The sequence below is a fragment of the Mustela putorius genome, unplaced genomic scaffold (assembly GCF_011764305.1).
Source record: "Mustela putorius furo isolate JIRA1106 unplaced genomic scaffold, ASM1176430v1.1 tig00003858_pilon_pilon_pilon, whole genome shotgun sequence".
In the NCBI taxonomy this organism is placed as follows: domain Eukaryota; kingdom Metazoa; phylum Chordata; class Mammalia; order Carnivora; family Mustelidae; genus Mustela; species Mustela putorius.
In genome coordinates, this window is record NW_025422010.1 from 40,458,701 (window position 1) to 40,485,000 (window position 26,300).

The window sequence follows — 26,300 nt, forward strand, 5'->3', positions numbered from 1 at the left end:
CTAGTCTATTAAAAGTACAAAAGGATAACTTCCTAGTTTGTATCAAGAAAGAATTAACCTGACCTCAGACATTCTGGTGGGTTAACATGTCAAAAGGAGAACGAGGATAGGGCCGCTTAACTAGGGAACCACTAGGGATCCGTGATTGCCTTGTCAAGATGCCTGGCAATTGATCAGTAACAGGAAAAGGACCCACTGTAGACAAAGTCTGCCTGCTGCTGGAGGACGTTAAAGCAGCATCACATCCTCTGACTTGCAGGGACCTTCTTTTCCTGCATGTTTAGCCACAAAAGCAAAACCATACGGGCTTCAGGATTTTTTCCTAAAAACATAGTGCCAAGCAGTAATTGTTGTATCCACCTTAAAAAAAAAAAAAAAGTGTCAAAGACCACACTTCAAAAACTCTCTGGGTGGAGATGATAGAAGTCTGAGCAGGTTCCCATCCTAATGAATCCTGGAGAATCTTCAAGGAGAGTCACTATGGAGAGGAGTTGCATCCTTGTCAAAGAGGGAGGGCCCCTCCAGCAACAATAAAGACCTTGCTCTTTTCCCTGTGAGGAAGCACTGTGCTCCCACCAACGGGAAGCTGTAAATTGCTTTTTTACAAGTCCACAGCGAACGAAACATTATCACTAAATCTATGGATTGAGCGTTATTTTAATTGAGGCTTTTAATGAAGAACTTTGAGACCAGCTTCTGCGGGCTGCATGAGACTGCAGCGTTCTGGGGAAACAGCAGAGGGCACTTGGAGACTAGCATGTCTTCTCCATCGACACGCTTCTTAGTAGCAATCCAGCAAGTTCGAAGGCTGTCAGTCTGAATGGAGCCATTTATCACAGGCTCTCTTTTGCAGTTTCACAATGTCCTGCAAGAATTAGGACTAAAGAAGAGTATGTCTTCGACAAACCTACACTAGTTGCTGCTACACAGATGCACTTGCTTGAAAAACACTCTTGCCAAATTAGCGATGAAAAAAAATTATCAAGGCATCATAATGTGTAAATCATATTTCAGTCCTTGAAAAAAACTTAATCAAAAGGTTATACATGGAGTAAAATGTCTTCACCTTCTTTTTTAATTTTAAAAAATTTAGATATCGTTGATATATAACATTGCATCTAGCTTCTTTACCACCTTCTTGATTGTACAGGGTAATGGGTTTTGTTTTCAAAATTGAACGAAGTTTTCTGAGAATCATAATCCCCCTGTGAATGAGAAATTTTTCGCTCTGTGCTATACTACACACTAACATTTTCATGACCTTGCTAAATTTTAAAACTTTCGCATATGGTTCATAGTGAGAGGAATATATTTCTTTGCTTGTATAAATAACTCTAGCTTAGCAAAGAAAACATTGTAAGCATTTGATAACCCAGGGCAGAGGTGGAAGATTTTAACACAAACTGTGTGAAGTACTATAAACTCTAATTTTAAGCTATTTAAAAAAAAGTTAGCTCGTTGCCCATGTATAAGTGTTAAATAAACTGCATATGCTTTAAATCTCACATTGAGAGAAAAGCACATTCATTTATAAGTGTACAAAGACCGTCAATTATTTGTATAGTCATCACTACTTTGCATTTAACAAACTAAAAAAGGAAGCAGTGGGGCAGAAATGACAGTCAGCAGAGAATCTAAAAATGCAGAAGCCAAAGAAATTCATAAGTTTTCTTTCTATAGCAATGATACCCAAGATGCTTTCGATATAATCTCTTGAATAAGAACACTGTGTAACAGCATAGGATAAATGCATTGTGGGTCTATGGGAATTGTTATAAAATATGATGGCTTTAATATATTTGAATTCTTCATGACTGCAGGATGGGAGAGGTTTTTATTTCATTTAAAGGGAAAAAAAATGCCTATTCTGTAGGCAAATGACTCTTTTATAATACATGTTCCATAAACCTTAAATAAAAAATAATTTAAATATAATACAATCGAATAATTCTGAGGGAATTGCCCTATTCCTAGGAAGCAAAACATGTAACCATATTTACTGATGAATTAGATCATGCAACTAAAAATATTGAGAAAGTGAATAATTGTGATACCTAGCAACTTCTTGAAGATCTTGAGGTAGACTTTCTAAAGATATTACCCTCTAAGTACTTCAGCAAATAAAACAAGCTGAATAAAGGATTTGATAAATTTCCATTCAGGCAAACTTGAGTTTGCTGTTTCAATTCCAAAGCAGACAGTATAAGGTGAACACAGGTTCTTCTTGCACAAAAATCTGTTTAGCCACCAGAACTTGAAATCCCTACTATTAGAGGTTCTGCTTTGGGAAGGGGTGTGCCATGAAATTGATTCCTCATGCTCTCAGAGCTTCGGATGACATCCATGGGCATTTCACATTGATTATGTACTTGTGCCTTACTACATCCCCATCGGGGTGCTAGGTGAGACCTTACAATGAGTTCCTTTAGTTGAAAGACTGACACTTAATGGACTATATGGGAGTAGTCCTGAACTGAAGTTTGCAGACCTTCCAGCTTGTGTCTGGGGGTACTAAGGATAGTGCGTCCCATAATTCACTAAGATGACCTTCCTTAGTCATTGTAGCAATAGTTTCTTAGCACAAAAGAAAATTCGAGGAAATCAGGAGCAAGCCAGGGAATCTGGAGAAGAATTAAGAGGGCTATCCTATAAGAGTATCAAAGTTGAGTCAGGGTCATCCCTGGGTGAAGATTCATTTAGCAGTTGTTTATTGGTAGGCATTTGATGCTAGACACCAATGCTAGGTACTGGAGGCAAGATGAAGACCCTCTTGGTCTTACAGCAGGAAACACAAGAGAAGAAGCAGAAGGGACAAATCATGTCTATTTCACCTGTTTTCTTGTTGTCAGCCTGCATGTGCTTTTGTGCATTTCAGAAATTACATGGTAACTACAGGGCTAGGGGAAATATTTCTAGCTTCTCCCAAAGAATTTAATTTGTGACCAGGAACCATTTACTATCTAGAGAAATCTGAATCAATAACACTTGTCTAAATAAATGAATATATGATGATAAAATATTTTGCGATACAGTGTAATAAAAATGTTTAGTAATACCAGTTTATATCTTCCAGGTACCAACTATCTCAAAAGACTTTTTTTTCTTCTATTAATACTGTCTGCTTATTATATCGATGCAGTATCATTTTCTCTTTCACTAAAGCAATTGAATGTCAAAGAGAATTAAGACATTAAAGTTACATAACTGACCTTAAACAAGGGCACTGAAATAAATAATTAGTCCCCTTTTCCTAAAGCCCGTGTTGCCATATTCGACTCCCCGCCCAGGAAATCACAAATTTTTGGTTGCATGTGTCTCGGTTTTTGTTTTAAGAGCCTAAAAGTGATACATAAAATCAATACATCCCTGTCTCCAAATCTATATTTAAATTCTTTCTTTGGATTGGCATGCCTGGCTGGCTAGGTTGGTCCAGGATGTGATTCTTGATCTCAGGGTTGTGAGTTTGAGCCCTCCGCTGGGTGTATATTAAAAAAATAAATTTGGGGGCACCTGAGTGGCTCAGTGGGTTAAGCCTCTGCCCTCAGCTCAGGTCATGATCTCAGGGTTCTGGGATAGAGCCCTGCATCGGGTTCTCTGCTCAGCAGGGAGCGTGCTCCCCCCACCCCCGCTGCCCGCCTCCCCACTGCCTGCCTCTCTGCCTACTTGTGATCTCTCTCTGTTAAATAAATAAATAAAATCTTAATAAAAAAATAAATTTGTCCTTTGGACAAAGAAAACAATAAGCACATTCACAGCAAGTAATTAATAGCTCTTATTACCTAGGTATCAAAAGCTAAGAATGTAGATACATTTTCTTTTTTAACCTCTTTCGGGGCTTAGTTACCAAACAATGAAGAAGAATCCTTCTACACTCCACCCCCTCCTATGACTTCAGGTGCAAACAAAACTAATACAAACAAAAGCAACACAAGATGAAAGGTCCTGTTTAAAAGGCATTTAACATTAAGGTGGCTTTCAGAACAGAGAATGTTAACCCAGTACTTGAGGCCAATGAAAATCAGTGGAAGTGTTTAATGGAGCTCCCAGAATGGGGGAAAACCTCATGAGCTCCACGGCTTTCTTAAAAATGACTCCCAGCAATCTCCAATAACACGAGCATGATTGCTCTGATGCAGAAAGAAAACATTAATACCTATCTTCCTCAAGTTACCCCGATAGAGAGCTAGCTATCTGGCTCTCTAGACAAGACAGGCAGGTATGCATAGATACACGCTTAACAAGACAAGGGCAACACGGACCAGTTCAAAAACATCAAGCCATCCAAATTACAATAGTCACACCGGGAATACCACCAAGGACCGGCGTATGTCTTTATCCGAGTGACTAAAAATACCTTACAAATCTGGAACAGAAATTATTTTCCCCATTGTACTCATGCACATGAGAGCATGGGATATTGTTTTAAAAGCACTAACAATTAATACCCAATATATTTGCATGGGGAGGAAGGGCAGTGAATTCACAATGAAAAAAACCTTAAAAAGGCAAGAAAATGCCCCACTACATGTATTTGCCAGGCACCTTCCTGCTTTCCTGATTCCACATAAATACATCTCTGCATCCACTTTTCAACATGATTAGGAGAGGGTGAATAACACACTTCATTTGGAAATTATTACTTCTTTTCATCACCCTTCAAGCGAATTTAATGGATTAAGTGTATTTATCCCAAGTTTATTGGCAGCAGAGGGCCTGGCTTAGGTCTGGGTAACAAAAGGAGAGAAAGAGAGAAGACAATTGCCCTTCACTGAGCTTCTAGTGCATCCCAGAGCCGTGTTCACACGTTTGCACAGTGGGAGACAAGGCAGGTACCTCTGGTTTACCCAAGGAGACAATTTACACATCTGTCTATTAACACATGGTAGGTAGTTACATTTCGAGGAAACTCACTGACACATCTGTTTATCCTGTGTCTAAGTAAATCTTGGAGTAATTAGCATCAAAACCAGCTGAGAGGTAAGTGGTAGGTGGACCAAAGAGTTTCACAGCAAAAATTTAAATGGTTTCAGAAAATTGGATGCTTTGAAAACAAACCCATCAAGGGGCATACATTTTTTAAGTAGAAATCATCTTACAATTTGTAACTGTTGCACCATTTCTTCTCGGTAGGCGAGTTCCCTTTTCATCTGATCTTGAAAATTATCTGGTAGGAGAAACAAATAGAGAAAGACATTAATTAGAGTTGCAAAATCTTCTTTTAGTATTTTTAGTAAAAATATTACTGATGGTCCCAGAGAAGCCCTTTTCCCTTTTTGATATTTTTAAAAAGGATTGTCTTTTTTTTTTTTTTTTTTTTTTTTTTTAAGTAAATAATGTGGCTGTTGGAAGGGAAGGCTGTAAGGCTCCATAATCAGAACAGGCAGCAAATTTTGAGATAGTAAGGTCTGTATCTCATAGTTCACAGCAACCCATAGCCCATCTAAATAGATGGTCCCCCGCGTATAATTACGAATCAGGTCACCTGGGTGGCTCAGTTGGTTAAGCATCTGTCTTCTGCTCAGGTCATGATCCCAGGGTCCTGGATTTGAGCCCTACAAGCCCCAAGTCCTTGGGCTCAATGCTTACTTCTCCCTCTCCCTTTGCCCCTCCCCCTCCTTGGGCATACACGCTCTCTGTCAAACACATACATAAATCTTAAAAAAAAAAAAAAATTAGTCACGAACGTCTGATACAGTCATGTTCTCTACCTCTGCCCATTTGAACAGGTCACAGGTAGAGAGCTTTCACTGTCTTAGGAAATGTGGACCCTTATGCATGCTTGCCATGCCTCCTGGGTGATAAGATGAGGATCTGTTACCTCGGCCTGCTTCACTGCACTCCCAAGAAGCTGAGAAACATACTCTGACTCTCCCAGCCTGTGAACTCTCCCTCCCTTTGCATCAGCCTTATTATGTGGTCCTTCATGGGCCAAGAGAGCTCCTACAAACCTTGCCTCCATCTGAGAAGGGGGGAGCTTTAAGAGACATTCTCCTGCAAACTATCTTTGCAGGAGATTATCTATCATTTTTATTGCGAAATGAATTTCCATTGCAACCTCTCCAGGTGATCTTTTCTAAAAGTATGGACCCACCAAAAAAAAAAGGGAGGGGGGCTGGCTAGCTTTGGCATTTTCTGCTTTACATGAGAACCTCACACAATCTCCTATTGACTCCATGGTGGATAGTCAGGGCAGCACTTCGGAAAAACCAGAAACTTTGTCACATTTTTCCTCAGCTCTTCCTTTCACTTCTACAGTCGGTGGTGTGTGACTCCTTCCCGGACTGCCTCCATACTCAACTCCTTTTGCCACTGTCACCTCCCCAACATGGACATCTCTTCCCGGAACAGCTTCCCAACTGACCAGTTGGCCCCTGGTCCCTCCCTCCGCAAATCCCTTTCCTTCTCCTGCTGAAAAATCTGTGATGGCTACCCAGTGCTTTCAAGAAAATAAATCCTTTACCACTCCTGAGATGATGAATACTTAGAAATTAAAAAGTCCTTTTAATTTTATTTTTTTAATTTCTACCTTTCTATACTATTTGAATTCCTTCCCCAACCTCAAGCCTGTTTTAAAAATTAGTTAATTAAATTTAATTAATATTAAATAAATAATATTTAAAATTTATATTAATGATATTAATTATTAACGACATTCTTATTAAATATTATTTATTAAAAATATTTATGTGTAAATTTATACACAAATATAAATATTATTAAATAATAATATTATTAATTATTAATAAATTTAATTAAATATAAACTAATTTAAAATTAGTTAATTAATTAGTTTATATATAAACTATATATAAATATATATTACATATGTGTGTGTATATATACATATATACGTATATATGTGTGTGTGTGTGTGTGTGTGCGTATCTATATATCTATATATCTATATATCTATATATATATATATATGGGGGTTTTTTTGAGCAGTTTTAGGTTCACAACAAAATTAAGGGGAAGGTACAGAGATTTCCCATATATCCCCTGCCCCCACACCTGCATGTCCTCGCTCATTACCAACAATCCCCACCAGAGTAGGACATTTGTTACAATGGATGAACCTACAGTGACACATAATCATCAAAGTCCTTAGTTTACCTTCGGGTTCATTGCTGGTATTGTATATTCTATGGATTTAAACAAATATACAATGGCATATATTCACCATTATAATATCAGAATATCTACCAGTATAATATCAGAGAAAATACGAGTATTTCCACTGCCCTAAATCCTCTGTGCTTTGCCTATTCACGTCTTTCCTCCATCAACCCCAGCAACCATTGATCATTCATTGTCTCCATAGTTTTGCCTTTTATATATTTTTTAAAAAGACCCATTCCCTGGTCTCACCTCTGAATTTGATATGAGAGGTATTGTAATAGGGGTAAGTACATGGCACAATGCAAGGGTCAAGGGGGAGTTAAGGGGCTAGAAATGCTTAAGCAGAGATGTAGAGAACAGTATTTTAAACAAAGACATGGCAAGAGGCATAAGGAAGAGCAAGTGGCTCAGTTGGTTGAAGCAAAAGGGGTAGAGGAAACCCCTGCATCCCATCACCCACCAAACCTGAATGCGGCACCTCTCTGGGATTCCACTGCACACTGGAATGATGATACTTAGTCCTTACTTAATTCATGCATATTTGTCTATGATTGTACATTTAAAATAGTTCATTAAGGTAAAATTTTTAAAAAATAAAGCCATTAAAGTATTAGAAAAATGGTGAATATTTTTATAAAAATTGGGTAGGAACGGATATCAAAGACAGAAAAACCGAAAAAGGAAAAAATTGATAGATTTGATTGGACAAAAATTTAAAACTTTGGTCTGACAATAAACTACAAACAAACCGAACCCTCAACACAGAAAAGATCATGGCCAACATCTAAAGGTCATTGATATAAACAAAAGAATATTTGTGATATGACAAAGACTTCATATATTCGTATATAAAGTGTCCAGAGAAATCAGTAAGAAGAACACATTAAAAGAAATATGACGAGAATATAATGGGCATTTACAAAACCTACAGCTGGAAAGTAGACATGGAAAGTGCTCAATGTCCCTAACATTGAAAGGAAACAATACGAGCTACCATTTTTCCTTAAGTTGGAAGAGATTAAAAGAAAAAGTGAGATGTGGTGTTCCAAGAATGGAAGTGTAAATTAGTACAATCTTTCTGCAAAGCAACTAGAAATTACATACCAAGAGCTATAAGAAGTTCCTAGTCTTAAACACAGCAATCCTTTCAAGAGTTTATTGTAGGGGAATCATTATAGATACACAAAAGGATTTAGTTCCAGTAATGTCCACCATCTAAAACTTTGATGACTTTAATGTCTAACATAAAAGTATATTTATAAACTCAAAATGGATTAAAGACCTAAATGTGAGACCCCCAAACCATAAAAAATCCTAAATAAGAGAGCACAAGCAGTAATTTCTCTGACATCAGCCATAGAAATATTTTTCTAGATATGTCTCCTCAGGCAAAGGAAACAAAAGCAAAAATAAACTATTGGGACTACACCAAAATAAAAAGCTTTTGCACAGTGAAGGAAACTGTCTACAAAACCAAAAGGCAACATACTGAATGGGAGAAAATTTTTACCTAAATAGACATTTTTTTTCCCAAAGAAGATATCCAGATGGACAACAGACACATGAAAAAAATTCTAAGTATCACTCATCATCAGAGAAATGCAAATCAAAATTGCCATGAGATCTGGTTATACCTTACCCCTGTCAGAATGGGTAAAATGAAAGACTCAAGAAACAAACAATGTTGGTGAGGATGTAGAGATAAAAGAATCTTTGTGTACTATTCATGAATCTTTGTGTACTATTCATGGAAATGTAAAGCTGTGCAGCCAGTGTAGGAAACAGTATGGAGTTTCCAAAAAATTAAAAATAGAAATATCATATAATCCAATAATTCCACTACTGGGTATTTACCCAAAGAAAACAAAAACACTTATTTGAAAAGATATATGTACCTCTATGTTTACTGCAGCATTATGTACAATAGTCACTATACAAAAGCAACCTAAGGGTCTATTAATAGATAAACAGATAAAGAAGATGTGGTATAGATAAACACAATGGAATATTATACAGCCATTAAAAGGATGAAGGGTTAAAAAAATTTTCTTCCTTTCTTTCTTTCTTTCTTTCTTTCTTTCTCCATTTGGGACAACATGGACAGACCCAAAGGATACTATATGCTAAGTGAAATAAGTCAGAGAAAGACAAATACCATATGATTTCACTCATATGTGGATTCTAAAAAATAAATGAGTAAAACAAAAAGAAGAATCAGACCTATAAATACAGAAAATGAACTACCAGTTGCCAGAGGAAAAGGGGATGAGAGGATGGGCAAAATGGGGGAAGGGGAATGGGAGTTACAGGCTTCCCATCATGGAATGATTAAGTCATGGGGATAAAAGGCACAGTATAGAGAATATCATCTATGGTATTGTACTAGGTTGTACGGTGACAGATGTTAGCTACACTTGTGAGGGGAGCACAACTTACAGAGATGCTGAATGACTACATTGTATACCTGAAACTAATATAATATTGTGTGTCAATTATATTCAATTAAAAACATTTTAAAAAGAAAGTACCTCTATGACCACTCTGTAGTAATGGAAAGAGGCTCATGTTAAGTGAAAAACAGGGTAAAAAAATGGGGTATATAATATTTCATTTCGTTTTTAAAAAAATGATTCAATATGCATTTAAAAAGCTGAAACTCCAAAATGTTACCATTGGTTATCTCCAGGTGACAAGATTATGGGTGATTTCTCTTTCCTTTTCTTTGTATTTCTGTATGTTTACAGTTTCCTATATCAGGCATGTGTATAAGTTTTGAGATATAAATATTATCAATTGGCAAATGGGAAAAAAACCCCTAAAATTTCTATTATGTTTTAAAGGTTGATGAAGGCACAATTTAAGTGGAGAGGAAAAAAAAAAATCATTAAGCCAGTTTCTCTAATGAGACTCACTTAAAACCCAACTATTTCTGGAAAATGATTGTATAAAAGGAGGTAGCAGAGGAAAGTACCTACGTGCCATGTGCCAGCCAACATAGTAGCAAGCACTGTGCTCTGCAAACACAGACAGTTTGAAAGCACAGTGTTTACAAACAGCAATAAAAACTATGCAACCTACATTCCCAGGACCAAAAAGAAGAAAATCCGTATGGTACATCTGGTCTACCCACTAGATTCCACTCATCAAGGAATAGGCTTTAGCACTTTCTTTGTTTACATTGTGTTCATTTTTTTATCACTACTTTTGACAACTGTTGGACCTTTTCATCCATACTGTGTTTTAGAATTCCCCACTGTCCCCTCTCTGGAGGATGATGCAAAAAAAAAAAAAAAAAAAAAAAAAAAAGGAAACGACTCAACGTAGAATGATTGCAGTAACAGCCAGAGGTGAAAGATGGGACAACCATATTCAAGTAGATGAAATATAGCTTGTTTTTAATAAGAGTAACCTTAACAGTAACATGGAAGAGTAGCTCTTTATAAGAATCTAAAATGATGACATAGTCAAAATCTACCAAGGAAGTATTTCTCGAAGCCCCAGTTACTGGGCTTTCCCTGTCATAACTGACTGGCCTTTCCATCAGTTCTCTCAAGTGCCATGAATTTGTCACATGCAAATCCAAGGACTCACTAATGAGTGAGTCCACTTATGTGAGTCCACTCACATAAGTCCACTTATTAGTGAGTCCACTTATGAGTCCTCACCAATCTCCTTTATACAACTGTTTTCACTTTCCCAATCTCCTTGTTCATTGTTGGTTTTAATCTCTTTGAACAGAACACCAGAATGGATACCAGTCACGTACTGAGAGCATGTCCTGTGTCCACAATAAAGCAGGTGCCATGCAGGCAGCAACAGAACACCCTTTCCTGAACCTAAGGACAATGCCGTGGGATAGAGGAGAGTAGCAGGTGCAAAACAATCAGAGAGGAATCAGCACAAACACCTGTGGAGCTAGATATGAACATCGCAGGACATCAGGAAGGAGTGCCTACTGTAAAAACAAGGAGGCTTCCTAGAGGTGGTGGCTTGAACTGTGTCCCACATGATTAGGAACACTTAGATGAGGGGAGGCATTCCAGACTAGAGAAACAGTCTGCAGAGGTGGAAAGCAAAGGGAGAGAGTGATCTGTAGGATAACTGGAGATCAGTAAGGAGGTAAGATCAGAGAGGCATGGCAGGCCAATTATAGAGAGTTTTGAGAATCAATCAGGAGTTAAATTAGATACAACATGATCAACAGGAGGGGATCACTATAGCTTCTTGGGTAGAAGGGTTGGAACCAGAAGTAGAGCTCTGGCAAGCCCGGGCCGATGGCAGTGGGCAGAAAGGGCTGGACTGGGGAAGAGAGGAGAGGACCCAGGATACTCTGCTGCAGTAAAGAGGGCCTTCTCCACTGGTTGCCTCCTCCAGCATCTCTGGCAGGTCCCCAGTTCAGGGCTGAGTTGGTACCGGTGGCTAGTGGCAAGAAAGTAAAATGGATGAAAACTACAGCCAAGGGATGGATGCCATAAGAAAGGAAAGTATAGGGCTCTGGGACAGAAGGGAGGAAGAAGTGACATAGTTGTTAGGGAAGGGGGACTCAATGATTTTGGTGGCAAGAATGACTTCCAGATATACAGCGAGGAGAGACACTTGCTTGTTCTTTCTCCTCCAAACTTCTGCTCCCAAGTATGGAGACTTGCTTTCTCCTCCTCTTCCTCCTCCCGCCTTCCTCCTCCCCCCAACCCTCTTCCTCATCTTTCTCTTCCTCCATCCTTCTGATGTTTACCTTTACTGTCTCCAAGCCTACAATTCATTCTCGTGGTCCTTATTAGCTCTAAGAACGACAACAAGAAGGCTAAGAAAAATTCAGAAATTTGAACGTATTTTAGAAATGCTTTTTTAGAGCTCAGTGCTAATAACCTCCTCTACATCCTTACCACCACCATCCTAGCTGACAGTACCAAGCACATCTCTCCGGCTGGGCTCTGCACAGTTCCTCTCATTTACCCCTTGTGCCCTCTAACGAGATAGGAATTATCTGGCCCATTTGACGGTTTCCAAGGTCCCAAAACCAGGAAGTGGCAGAGCCCCAGAGCAAACTCAGGTCTGGGGTCCTAATCCTCCCATGTGATAACTTAGCCGAGGTCCTCAGGGTTCTAACTAAACCACGCTTCACGCTTTACGTGTCATGACTGAGAGTTCCCTTCCTAGTAAATGGCTGTGCGAAACTCTGGCCAGGATTCCTCTATGCTTCCCTCTGATGTGGCTTCACAAAGTTCCGTTTTCCCCTCTCCATCTGAGCAGATCTCAGTCTGTCTGCCTGCCTCATGGCCTCTCACGTTTAGTTAACAAGCATGTAATGCACATTTGCTATTTTCATTGGTGTGAAATTAACTGCCTCTTTGTGGTATGTCTAAACCACGCATTATTCAAACTTAGGCACACACATGCCACTTCCTTGGTCAGTGGAGTATGCTGCAGATAAAAAAACAGGAAAATTTTGTTGTTGTTCTTTAATTAAAGTGTATCATGTATGTGGTAATCACAGAAGATTAGCTTTAATGCAAAAGGATGAATGAAAGGTCTGAATCAAAATGGGCCTGTTGTGCCATGATATTTTAACAGAAACTTATACCTACGGTATGGTAGGACAATTAAGAAGTAAAATGTACCAATCCTTGTAAATTACTTAATTCCTTGAAATGATTAATTAGGTTTTATCAAGGGGATAAATTATGGATACGCTGACATTATGGGAAGTTAGGTGGGTATTTTAGTGGTTCATTGGAACTTTGGCCCACTCTGCTGGACTTAAACAAAGGACTTGCAAATTCAACAATGAGGTAAACATCAGCTTATAGGAAACAAATAATTCAGTGTCTGCTCATTACTGCAAAGAACTGAGTGTTAAAATACTGTTTTAGAAATGAGAGAATCATGGATCCTTTGGTTTGTAAGATTTCAGAGATATTTTCTAAATGTTTCTTTCTCTTTTTCTCGAAGCCACAATGTCACACTATTACACTATTACACACTAACACACTATTACAAGCTACAGGCCATTCTCTACACTTCCATCTTACTGGAGGCCTCAGCAGGCAGTCTTGAAATTCCAAAGTCTGAAGCTCTGTGAACGCCGAGCCTCCCCTGTGGGTACCGAGAGATCACAAATTTGGCAGACCCCACTGTTCCTTGTGGTCAGAGCACTCTTCCATCAAAGCATCCTGTTTCCATCCCTGCTAAGTGTTCAGTGGAACTCAGTTTGAGATGTGCCAGGAACCCAGTCCTCTTCAAAGCCTCCACCCGAGAAGGCACCTCTTTGAGTTGTGCTGACATTGGAGAAGCCCTGGTGAACGCAGACCTCCATGCTTCTATTATTAAAATTGTCACAAGCACTGAAAAATCTCCCAGATGCTGGTCTGTGGCCCTCACACAGGAATTGCCAATGTGAGTTTTGTGGTTCCCAGATCCATAACATTTTTTAAATGGGTCCCAGAAAAAATTAATATTAAATTTATAGAATTCAAAGCATAGGTTTACATACTGATTTCTTTCCCACTATCCTTTCTCTGGAGTGAAGAAAAAGAACAGGACCAAACAGAACAGGACACTCCAAAAAGTTTCAAAATACACCACTGTGACATCTTTGTCCAAATGTGACCCAGCCCAAGGTTGGTGAATTTTAGAAATGTGGACACCTAGCACTAAATTCTAGGACTCTGGGAATAGAACCAACTGTTTTTATGCTACCGTATCTGCCACCAAATTTGGAATGGAATTTTAACATTAAATATGGAGAATCCAAAACTGCTAAATTATACTAATCTCAGTTAATAAAAGAAATACATGTGTACTGAATTGTTACATTTTAAATCTTCATCTTTATACACATTTCAAGCACCAGGAATCTCTCCAGCTATATCCAAGAATAAAAATTAATTGTTCCTTTGTTTTTTCTACCTTGGAGAATAAAAATACCTGAGTAATTCTTTTGTTTATATATAAACACAAAATCCTATCTATATATAGATATATAATCTAAAAATATCAGAGTATTTAAATACATCTACGTATTTAATGATATATTTGCCTACATATTTTAAATACATATAATACATACACACAGATACACATATATCGATACAATAAATACCAAAATGTTCTCATAAGAAATTTTTTTGGTGAGCCGAATCAAAGCATATATAACACTAAAATTTCTGAACATTTAGACAGAGGCCACGGGAAGGTGCCATGGCATTTTACACAAGCACCTCATACTTAAGAGACAATTTTTAAGCCTAATAATAGAAAAGTCATCACATATCATAATGTAATAAAATAAAAGTGATTTCTTACTGAATACTGGGAAAGACGTATTTCCTTTTAACACTTGGAATTCTTGTTCTAGTCGTCTCCGTAAATCTATTTGTTCAAATAAAACCTTCTGAAGTTCTTCTAATAAAGAAAAACAGAAGAGTCATTTTACTAATCTTTACAAATAACTCTCCAGAGAACTGTTATATATGGCAATTTATTATTATAAGACGAAATATTTTACCAGTTTAAAAAGTGTTGCATAGACATAGGATAGATTTTGTGCAGAAATCCATGAATATAAATCAATGTAATATATTATTTTAAAGTATTATATTACAGTGTCATGTATTGATTGATATGTATGCATTAATCTCAATTATATCCACCCAATGGTCCATATATTATTCATATGTTGCTTGTCAAGCTTAAAGTATGGTGTAGAACGAAAATATCCTCCTATTATCTCCATGGTCTTTTGAAGCTAAGAGAAGTTCTACAGAATTAAAACTCTTCCTTACCTTTCCCCATATTTTCAACATCCTTCTTGAGCGAATGAGGTGAATTTGTCTCTTGCGTGTGTTCACCTTTTAAAAAAAGAAGAAAAAAATATTGGTTTTGTGCAATCTATTTTCTGGAAGTTTTCTTTTTCATTTTCTTTTTTTAAAAAATATTTTATTTATTTATTTTAGGGAGAGCATGAGGGGGAGGGAGAGAAACCCAAGCAGATTCTACGCTGAGCGCTGAGCTGCACGCCAGGCTCGATCTCACAACCCCGAGAGCCCGACCTGAGCCAAAACCGGGAGTTGGACACTCCACCGACTGAGCCACACAGGTGCCCCCCCCCTTTTTTTTTAAGATTTTATTTATTTGACAGACAAAGATCACAAGTAGGCAGAGGGGCAGGCAGAGAGAGAGAGAGGAGGAAGCAGGCTCCCTGCAGAGCAGAGAGCCCGACATGGGGCTCGATCCCAGGACCCTGGGATCATGACCCGAGCCAAAGGCAGAAGCTTTAACCCACTGAGCCACCCACGCACCCCTTGTTTTCTTTTAATATCTACGAAGGAGCTCGGTTAATAGAACTTGAAAGCAGGAGTTCTCAGAACCAAACGCTGTCCTCATTTACTCAGTGTGTGATTCCCCTGAAGTACGGTGTGAGCTGCGGGCGTGGGGGAGAGGGAACGCAGTCTGCCTAGCCTGAAGTGGGAGCCCCCTCCCTCACTGCTCTCCACCCTCTACAATGCAGGTGCTTGCTCCATGGACAAAAGAGGAGATTGAACTGTTAACAGATCTGTCTCCAGAAGAATTCCGATCAGAGTCCCTCTCCTTCCAGACGTGAGGGCCCCTAGCAGCAACTGCAGACCGTCAAGGCTGTGGAAGCAGAAATCTCTTGCCTTCCTGGGTCATCACAACTTGGGGGCAGTGAGAAAGAAACAGGACAAGGCTTTTGTTCTCCTTAGGAGAGAATGTATAAGCCTGGAGTTTTCCTAAAAATTGATAGTTTTTTTTTTTAATTAGCCTAAAACAGAGGTGTATTTGAAATAAGTTGCTATTTTGTAATAGTCACATCCTGGATGATAGTTTCGGAAGGACTTGGTCTTCAACCAATGAAAACTAGACTGTGGATAAAGGCCTGGTGCTGTTCTTCTCTATTTTGTTCTCGTGCTAACTAGAATGACGGCATGCTAAGAAAATGGCTTTATGTACAGTCATACATTGAGTCAAATGTAACCTAGAAGACATAAATAAACTAAAGGTATCTGATCATTTAGGTAACCAGAATTTGTTTTTCCAACTACAACCTGCTATCTGCAAAAACCCACGAATATAATTAAGCTTGCCATTTTCATGTGCAAGAGGACAGACCAAGGTGCTCTTGGGTTTCATGGATTCCCCCTTCCTGGACCCCCTGGGTTAGCTCCTTCCTTTGTGCCATGGTGCTGTCTGCTTATTCACTTTCCACACACCCCAGGCTGTGCGCTACCTGAGGACAGGGACTCTGTGTTTCCTGCATGGCCAGTGCTTAGCAGAATGCTGAACACATCATAGGTACTCAATAAAGTTTTTTCAGTTGTTACCGAAAGGAACCCCATGAGGTCATATATTCTAAATTATAGTATAGGCCAGAATGCATCATTTCAATTCTCTCCTCACCATTCATTCATTTCCCTTCCTCAGCAAGAAATAGAATATAATGGCCCTAGGTACTGGGAGGAATACTGAGAGACTTCACTATCAAGGTAAAAATTCCTACAAAGAGGGAAATGGAATTTCTGCACAAAGCAGTGGCCTACACAATCAAGGACAGTCAAGAAAATTTTTAATGTGATATTATAAATGGGGATTCTTCATTCTACCTGACAACCTCTGGGAGTAAGCATTTGCAGGAATGAGTGAATACATATATGTGTGTGTGTGTGTATACATATATGTGAACATACATATATGCAAATACTCCTGCATATGTGCATAGTGATAAAAAGATGCTTCCCCCTTTCTTCCCATCATTATGACAATAATATCTTAGGTATCCCTCAGTTCCGTAATGACAGGCCTTTTCTCTACTATCTAGATCATATCTGTAAACCTCATTCTCACTTTCGTCTTGGACATGATCTCTTTCTATAGGTTTTGAGCATTCAAATCTTGGCTTTCGTCTCCATGTAGAATAATGAAAATATCTTTGAAGCATTTAAAATATACACTTCACTCTTATTCCTAGAAAATACTATGAACTGAAAGAAGAGTAACATGAAGTTTGATAATAAATCATGAATACATAAACCAAGAATAATGGCATTTTGAGATGAAAATAAATGCATATTATGGGCAGTTTTACTTCTGTTTACTGTGGGCTCAGCCAATCACTTAGATGCATAGCTGTTTCATACTCACATACAATGTTGAGTCTGAGCAAGAGAAGAAACAAGCATGCATCTATGTCTGCAACCATCTGCCGGGCAGAGGGAAAGTTTACCACCCTTCCACCGAAATCCACTCGAAAGGACATTAAATGAGACCGTCCATTTCTGAATAGGCAACTCTGGAAGCCATGTCCTAATCACATTTATAGACCTTCTTGATTCATTGGTGTATTTTGTGCACTGTTTAACTTGTGTTACGTTTCAGTTGGATAATTAAATTTAAAATTTGAACGATGAAACATAAACATGTGTTTCTTTTCTACTTCACAGTGAAGAGGTTGACATAGGTGTGAAACCATTAAACACATGGCTAGTGCATGGGAACTACTTTGAACCACAAGCAAATCTACAGATAATATTAAGTTTTTTCTCTTCATCGGCTTTGTGGAGCTTTTATTAATAATTTACAGCAGTGTCTTATCTCAAATAGATACTTTATGGCAACTTCTCAGTAAAACCTGCCAATTTGGAACCTGGAAGATTCAAATGTCTCACTTATAAAGGGTTTTTTTAAATGGTTAAATGTTAGGTAAATAAGGAGCACAGATGCTTTTCTGTATCTTTTACTGGACCGTTGCCTTTTGTATATTACTAATCTGTGAAACCAGATTGTTAATGGTGGTTAAAAATGACCTCTGGGAGCCTGGATATGTTTGTTCACTATTACTGCTAATGTTTTCCATCTGGTTTAAAAAAAAAAAAAAAAGGCAGCCTAATACTAGATTAAATAAATGAGATTTACTTGACAATGAGCTTCCAATTTTTATAAATATTCCATTAGGTTAAATGCATTTTACTTTTACAAAATTAATGAATGTGTTTGAAGACTATCGAGAAATTAAAAAGCTTACTTTCTTTCTCACTCTATTTCTCCTTATGGGGAAAAAAAGTTACAAAAAGGCAGGGAGATATCTTAATTGTATAGAGTTGTAAGAGGGAAAATTATAAAATGGAAGGAACATCCTTCTTAGAGGCCAGGCTTAAATATATCTTAAGTCAGACTGTCAAAGAAAAGAGTAGGGTGGCTTAAAGTTGGGGAGTAATGGATGATAAGGGCATAAAATGGATCCATTGGACTGACGTGACTGGAAGCTGTTGCTCGGGGACATGTCTACACCAGGACTCTAAAAGCACACGTTCATGGAGCCAGTTGGCCGTGACCTTCACCACTTCTCATGAATCCTGCCTGCCCTGAACACAGGAGCAGCACAGTGTGGCATTGGGGAAAACCACACCCCTCCCGAGTGCTCTGGAGGCCACAGAGCCTGAGACCACAGGGTTCCTGCTCCTGTGGTCTCTCCAGGATCCTCAGCACCAGGTGGTCCCACATTCCAGGTGAAATTTCTACCCCACCTTGGTTCTCCCCTCACAAAACCATCAGAAACTAGAAGTACGGGGCGCCTGGGTGGCTCAGTGGGTTAAGCCGCTGCCTTTGGCTCAGGTCATGATCTCAGGGTCCTGGGATTGAGCCCCGCATCAGGCTCTCTGCTCGGCAGGAAGCCTGCTTCCCCCCTCTCTCTGCCTGACTCTGTCTACTTGTGATCTCTCTCTCTCTCTCAAATAAATAAATAAAATCTTAAAAAAAAAAAAAAGAAAGAAAGAAAGAAAGAAAGAAACGAAAACTAGAAGTGCCAGAAGGGTGGATGTGAGAATATGCCACACCAAAGCAGACATGAGCAGTGAAAAGCCAATGAATTGGACGAAAATGGAATACCCAAGGTGGGGTGGGGATAGGAACAATCCAAAACAGGCAACAGATTCTTTAGCACCACCTTTCAAGGCGCGAGGGTAATTACTTTCTCTTAAATATCATGGCACACCTCTGCTCAAGAACCATGCAATGGTTTCCCAGGGTCTACATCGCATAATCCACTCGAAATTCCTCCCCCGGTGCATCCAGGTTCTCCAACAACCCTGTTCCGTCAAGCTGAGCCAAGTCGCCTTTCTCTACCAGCAAGCACAAACCCTTTCCTCTAGTTGGGCCTTCAGTCCTCATATCCACTGGCTCTGACTTATGTTTTTGTCCTTCCCAAGGTGCCCCGTCCATAACGAGAATGCCACCCAGGTTCCTGCACTTCCATAAAGCCTTTCCCAACTTCTGCAAGTGTTGTTGATCCAGTCCTCTCCCTGCTGACATTCCAAATGCTTACAGTCTTCATTCAACCACCTGATGTTGTGGGGTTTCAACTTGGCAAGCCTAGTCCTCCCGGGCTAGAAAATCTGCTTTCTGAGGGCAGAAGGATCTTGCCTAGTAGGTAACCCTATCACCTCTACCTTAGGGAGGAGCACAAATACTGTTTGCTCTTAATTTAATTCAATCTGGTTTGCGAAAGAAATACAAAGCAATGCTATTTTCAATCCTCAATTGCCATAAGGGGTTTTAAAGCAGGAACTCATCCCTATGAATCACAAAGCACATTCTGATCCGGAGCTGAAGGCACACTCGATATTTTCAGTTCACTGAGAACGTCTGTGATGTTTGTCTTTTTGTTCCTTTCTGACATTTTGAAAATTCCTTTCGGAGCTAAATTCATAACACTGAATTTTAACCAAAACATGAAAATATTAATGTTTATGTGTGCCGTGACCTCCAAGGGCAAAAATACCTTATGTTTTCAGAGCTTATTTAATTTTAAGAGTCAAACGAGTAGGTCAGATGACCTGTTCAGTTGGTGGTCATGGGACAGGGCAAAAAGCTGATTCAATTGATAAATTGCTCTTCTCAGACTAAACTTGAATTCAATAAACAAGATCATTCCAATACTGCACCCTGCATGTGTATAGGGTTTGCTAATTATGCAGGGTACAATATGTAATGCCTGACGTCTGGATGAAGGGTTAAAACATTGACATCCACCCATTCCTTCTATGGAAATACCTTCTTTCTCCTTTCCTTCCTCCCCTGGGGGTTCTACTCCCTGGAGCCTGAAACTAGCATTCAGAGGCAGTGCCCCAGGCCACTGCCCAGGGGCTAGCAAGCTGCTTAGCACTAAAAGGGCTTTTATGTTCCTTAGGGACCCTGACTGGACTGGACATTGTTGACAACACTTGGTGGAAAACATTTGGAGAAAATGCTCCCAGTGGGAAAAATGGTGTCATTCAATTGTATACTGAAGAATAAATTGAGCCAAGGAAACTATTTTGTTTTGGGGCTAAGCCTCTACCTAAGACACGTGTGCTCCCTAACATTTGGATGAAGAGTGGAGATTTCAGTCAAACATCCAGATGTTTCTGGAGCTGGCCGGGGGCTGGGTGGGGGCAGTGTGCGGGGTGTCCTGTGCTGCCCTAGGTACTCTGGCCAGCGAGGAGCCTGGAAGACCAGCTGCGGTTGCAGAGACTATGGTTTGCACCAGCGAAGTCACACCCTGCGGGCTGGGCAGGAGGCTCTGCTCTCCGCTTCCCAAGAGCCTCAGCCCAGGGCCTGGCCTTCTATGCAATGGAACTGCCTTTATACAGGTTTAACTCCCAAATAAACACTACTTTCTAATCATTAAACTTAATTTTAGAAATGGGTTTAATTTCAATTTCCTCTTTCTCCAACAACCCGATCTTAGAGGTACAATGCAGATGGGGTCGAAGTTCAACTGCAGTTAGCCTAACTGGTGCATTTAACGATCACCAAAATGCCACGCAACATACAGTTTTGAGAAGTTTTTAAGAAAACTTGCATTATGGCATTAAAAAAATCAATGACACAGAAAACGAGGTTAAAAAATTTTCTCCTCTATCAATAGGACACAGACTTCTGCTTATTTCTTGGTGTTAAATTCTACATTAGGGATGCCTGGGTGGCTCAGTTTGTTAAGCCACTGTCTTCAGCTCAGGTCATGATCCCAGGGTCCTGGGATGGAGTCCCACATCGGGCTCCTTGCTCAACGGGGAGCCTGCTTCTCCCTCTGCCTCTGCCCGCCTCTCTGCCTGCTTGTGCTCTCTCTAACAAATAAATAAATGAATAAATAAGATCTTAAAAAAAAATTCTACATTAAATTCTTCCCTGTGATGTTTGGCACTTCATTGAGGTCAGAGAACAGAAGAGAATAGAAAATCAATACTACGGGAGAAGGTATGCTACAGTATGAACTAAATATTAACTCCATTTGCGAAAAACAGGAGTAAGAACAAGGTTAATGCCAGGGAAACGATAGCAAACTAAGAATTACAACTTTAAAATTCACAATAAAAATTTATTGCAAGTTTGTATACACATCTCTTCTTGAATTAGTGCACCTTGGATTTACTTAGAATTTTCTGGAATTTCAAAACCTGTGCTTTTAATACATGTTTTTTGTTTTTTGTTTTTTTGGGGGGGTCTGGAGAATTTTTTTCACTGTCCTCTATCTCCTTACATGTCACATAAATTTTTAAAAAATCATGAGGAAGAGGGAGATTTTTAAAAAATAAATAAAAGGAAACTGATTTCTGAAACATGGGGATAATTTAATTTTGAATACGAACATTGAAAAACTTCAAAATTCATTGTTCATTAAAATGTCTGTAGTAATTCAGAGGTGGGAGGTTTCATCGAATTTTACAGGTGAATAAACAGAGGCACAAAGCCGTTAAAGTATTTACCTAAAGTCACCTAGTGAGAGAATTAAAACTGAGATCCACCAGTTGTACTCCTTAGAATTTTTCTTCTTCTTTTCCTTTTTTTTTTTAATCATAAGCATGTTCTAAGATTGAATGGAATAATAAATCAGAGTGCCTCATTCGCTATATATTCATGAGAAGTGTAACTGCTTCTTACTATCCTCAGAAATCCGTCCATAGCATATTAAGTACACTAGAGAATCATACCAGCGAAAATCAAATTGATTTTAAAACTTCTATACATATAACAAGATGCAGCCACGCTCAAGTCCAATGGTGCTGGCGTTTCTACAATGAAATGTATTGAAATCGGGGATGACTCCACTTCCATGATTTCCTTGACCTGCCGTAGCTTTGAGCTGTCTCACCAGCTTACCCCACTGCATTCAATTTCAAATCACTTAACTTCACTAAAGTTATTCAAAACGGATATGCAAAACCTTACTTTGGGATTGCAAGCAAAATGCTGTCATTTATATTTTTCATAGGTAATATTTTGACCAAACTACCAACCCCCCTAACCTATATTACTTGGTTTTAAGCCATGGGTCTAATTTTAAAGGACCTATGGATAAAAGTTCTATAGTCTACTGAGGAGTTTTGGCTGCTTAAAAACTTCATGTTGGTCCTTCTAATTATATAGAAATAGAATATCCACTGTGTAAGGGATAGAATATCCCATGTGTAAGGGTCATGATTATTAGCAGGAGGTTCTTAAAAAATCATTTAAAGATACCATCCTTTAGGGGCACCTGGGAGGCTCAGTGGGTTAAAGCCTCAGCCTTCTGCTCAGGCCATGATCCCAGGGTCTTGGAATTGAGCCCCGCATTGGGCTCTCTGCTCACTGGAAAGCCTACTTCCCCCTCTCTCTCCGCTTGCCTCTCTGCCTACTTGTGATCTCTGTCTGTCAAATAAATAAATAAAACCTTAAAAAAAAAATACCATCCTTTAGATTCCTGAAAAGTAACACTTACTAATGAGGCTGAAAGATTGAAGGAAAACTAAATTTAATTAAAATGATGAGTTAAAAAAGAAAATAAACTGGAAATAAGTATTGTTGCTAAACTGAATTTGTATTGGGAAACAATTGAAGTATCTATACTTTAAAGATATGTCTATATCCTTACGTGTTTTGAGAAAGGACATAGAAATTTCTTGATAAACTGCATTTATCATGGCCACGGGAGTAAAAAATTCATATCAAAATCAAAAACTGCATCCTGACTTATTAGGTGGTTTGAAAAGACACTTTATTCTTCTACGTTATACTGCATGTGTGCTGACATAAAATACTGATATTTTCCAATAATAATGATTGGATTAAACACTGACTAAAGGAACACATGCTTCCATAAACCTTATCTGACCATATGTTTTGCAGACCATTATTATAGTGCTCATACAGCATTACAGCTTATCTTTCTTCCTCTCTTGATTGGAAGCAACCGGAGGGCACAGAATAGTATAGATTCTATCTCTGAATTCCCAGTGCCTAGCAAAGTATCTCGCACAGGGTAGGCATTTGGAACTATTTTTGGAGTCATTGAGTAAATAAATTAACGAATGCGATCACGTAGATGTGGAAGTTAACAGTTGTCACATGGGAAGAAATACACCTCCATTCACAGGCAGGGTGTTCTGGATAAAGCATTCTACTCCTACCGCTCCAAAGCAGCTAATCACAGGCCTTCATAATTTCATTGGCTCTTCTGGATTTTTGATGCTTTGTTAAACAAATGATTTCTTGGAGTCTGACCACAAGTAAATATATTAATACCAAAACCTAGGTCAAGCGGGTGCCCACTCTGGGATATTTCTCAAATACGCATTTCAATACAAAGACCATGAGCTAATCGTCCCTGTCAGACAGGAGAGCTGAAGTCCCACAACGACCCAAAGTCCTGAACATTTTTGGTGTTTAAAACATTATCTCCATATGCTCAGCAAAAGAACCATAAGGATGAAATTCTTGTGACCCAAGATTCCAAGATAAATTTAACAAAATGAACATTTGTTCATTTCAATAATCTCTGCCATCCTTTCCATGTCCTACCTACTCCCATTCAATACAGAATAATCATATAACTTAACCTACTACCTACCTATTCTTCTGAATAATGTGAGAATAAAATTGTAATATGGAAAATCAATGTGGAGCAAGTTTCTCCGGGAATCTCTATCAAATTAATTATTGCGAGGAAGGGACTAGTAATATATCAATAGTATGACTAGGTATTACTACCAACATAACGATTGACTGTACTACACTAAGCTCTAGGCACTGTGGAATTTTTATGTGAACACTGATCCTGACTATACTTTTCCTTACTTCCTTTTGGCATTTGTATTTCTGTCTCAATATCCAACAACAGTGGATTCCGTGGTTTCTATCCATGCTGTCTTCCATTCTTGGAGTTCTCATGGCTTTTCAGGCTTTACTGAACTTACTAAGCGTGGGGGAACCAAACCACTTCCAAGGATAGGAAGAACGTGTTTTCAGATGGAACCAGCCCAGCCATCCAAATCAAAGGAAGATGGAGAAATTCAGTTTCTAACAGATCTACATGGACTATTAATATACATGAAGAGAACATAACTGTGTGAAGGAATCAGTGTGTTCTGATACCTTAAGATTTCTGATGGGTATGCACATTTGTTAAAATGTTAGTTTTTGAAAATTTTATAAAAAATATAAATACTAGCTGTTAAGTGTGATGCAGGAAATTAAAGTTCCTAAGGTGAAATTATTTCAGTTTGTGGAATTTGGATTTTCTCATTCAATCTATTGAAAGTGCTTTATTTTTTTTTATTTTTTATTTTTTTAAAGATTTTATTTATTTATTTGACAGAGAGAGATCACAAGTAGGCAGAGAGGCAGGCAGAGAGAGAGAGGAGGAAGCAGGCTCCCCGCTGAGCAGAGAGCCCGATGTGGGACTCGATCCCAGGACCCTGAGATCATGACCCGAGCCGAAGGCAGCGGCTTAACCCACTGAGCCACCCAGGTGCCCCGAAAGTGCTTTAAATGTAGCAATGTAAACGTCAAACTATCTTATAGTTTTGTTCAAATCAGTGTTACCTCTTGAAAAGCTATGCACATTTCACATCTTTTATAGACTATTTTACAAAATTTTTTATTTTTATTTCCTCCAAAATTTGCACCCAAATAGAGTAATAGCTTAGCACAAGCAGACTTATGAGGATTTATGATTTAGCTAAATGGAGTGTAAGGTCTGATGCGAATTATTCTTTAAATGTGTTATTTTGTACAAAACGCATGTACACTGTAATTTGAGCTTTAATATCATCAACAGCCAACTCCGAAATAAAAACTTCTGAATTCAACCCTAAAATTAATGCATGCAAATTACGGAGTACTAATTTTAACAAGCACCACTAAATTAAAACCTGTCTTAAGATTAGTAAAACAGAAGTGGGGTCCACGTCCTGCCTTTGAATGGATTACACGATTAAACAATACAGTCACAGCTACATGAAAGTTGTTTTCTTACTTTATCAGACTTCGAGCTTCATGGGGCCTCCTTGCAAAACGAGGTCATATGTAAAATGAAACAAAACCAAATAAAATCCTCTCTCGAAGATTAAGTTACTGATGGTGCCACCAGGATGTGATACAGCTTTTTAACTCTGAGCTTGGTGGATTTGGGTAGAGGGGTAGGAGAATTATCTAAGTGCTCCCTGCTAGTCCAGCACAGACCCAGCACAGGCCTCCCTTCACTTCTGCTGGTGAAACGGCCCGAGTTAATTTGCATTCACCAGAGTACATATAGACTTCCATCTGCGGTTTCCAGGCATGGGAGAAATTGGGCTACTTTTAAATCTATTTTTAGCTATACAGAGCCGCTAAATAGCATTTGATCTGGGGCTGAGGAATGTTGCTAAAATTGTTTTTTCATATTCATGAATGTGTTGTTTCCAGTGGCTATTAATTTCTACACATATCAAACAAACAAAAGCAGTTGACTACCCAGAAATGTCTGGGAAATGGCTAGATATTACAGAATCAATTGAACAGAATTAGAAACCTTTTCTTGTGGGTATGTGCAAACCCATTAGAAATTCCTTGGTAGCAATCCTTTTCATTTCAGACCTCAATTTTGTGAACCATCACACGAGGAAGGGGGTAGTTTCTGGGCAAATGTCATTGCCTTTGTGACTTTACATTGTACCCCTCAGATTGCAACAGAAAAAAATCCACATTCAACGACGGTATCGTATTAGATACTTTAGAGAAAATTTGTGAAAGGTAATTTTATGAATTTTCAAAGGGTGCAAGCTTTAATGTATTGAAGTGATAATAATAATTAAAAAAAAAAACACCAAAAATGTGCTAACGAACAGGTAAAACCAGCATGCACAACAAGGCAACACCATGTATTTTATGTGGAC

At 38.7% G+C, this 26,300-nt stretch overlaps 1 protein-coding gene across 1 annotated transcript in view; it reads right to left on the reverse strand.

Annotated features, from left to right (window-relative positions):
- The window catches only part of SKOR2 (SKI family transcriptional corepressor 2), a 40,140-nt gene that overhangs the window by 8,587 nt on the left and 5,253 nt on the right, over positions 1-26,300 (reverse strand). The window contains exons 4-6 of the mRNA XM_045065774.1: positions 14,901-14,966; positions 14,422-14,520; positions 5,097-5,164 (exon numbers count right to left, since the gene is read on the reverse strand). Coding sequence (XP_044921709.1) covers positions 5,097-5,164; positions 14,422-14,520; positions 14,901-14,966 — 233 coding nt within the window. The remainder of the gene's footprint in view (positions 1-5,096; positions 5,165-14,421; positions 14,521-14,900; positions 14,967-26,300) is intronic.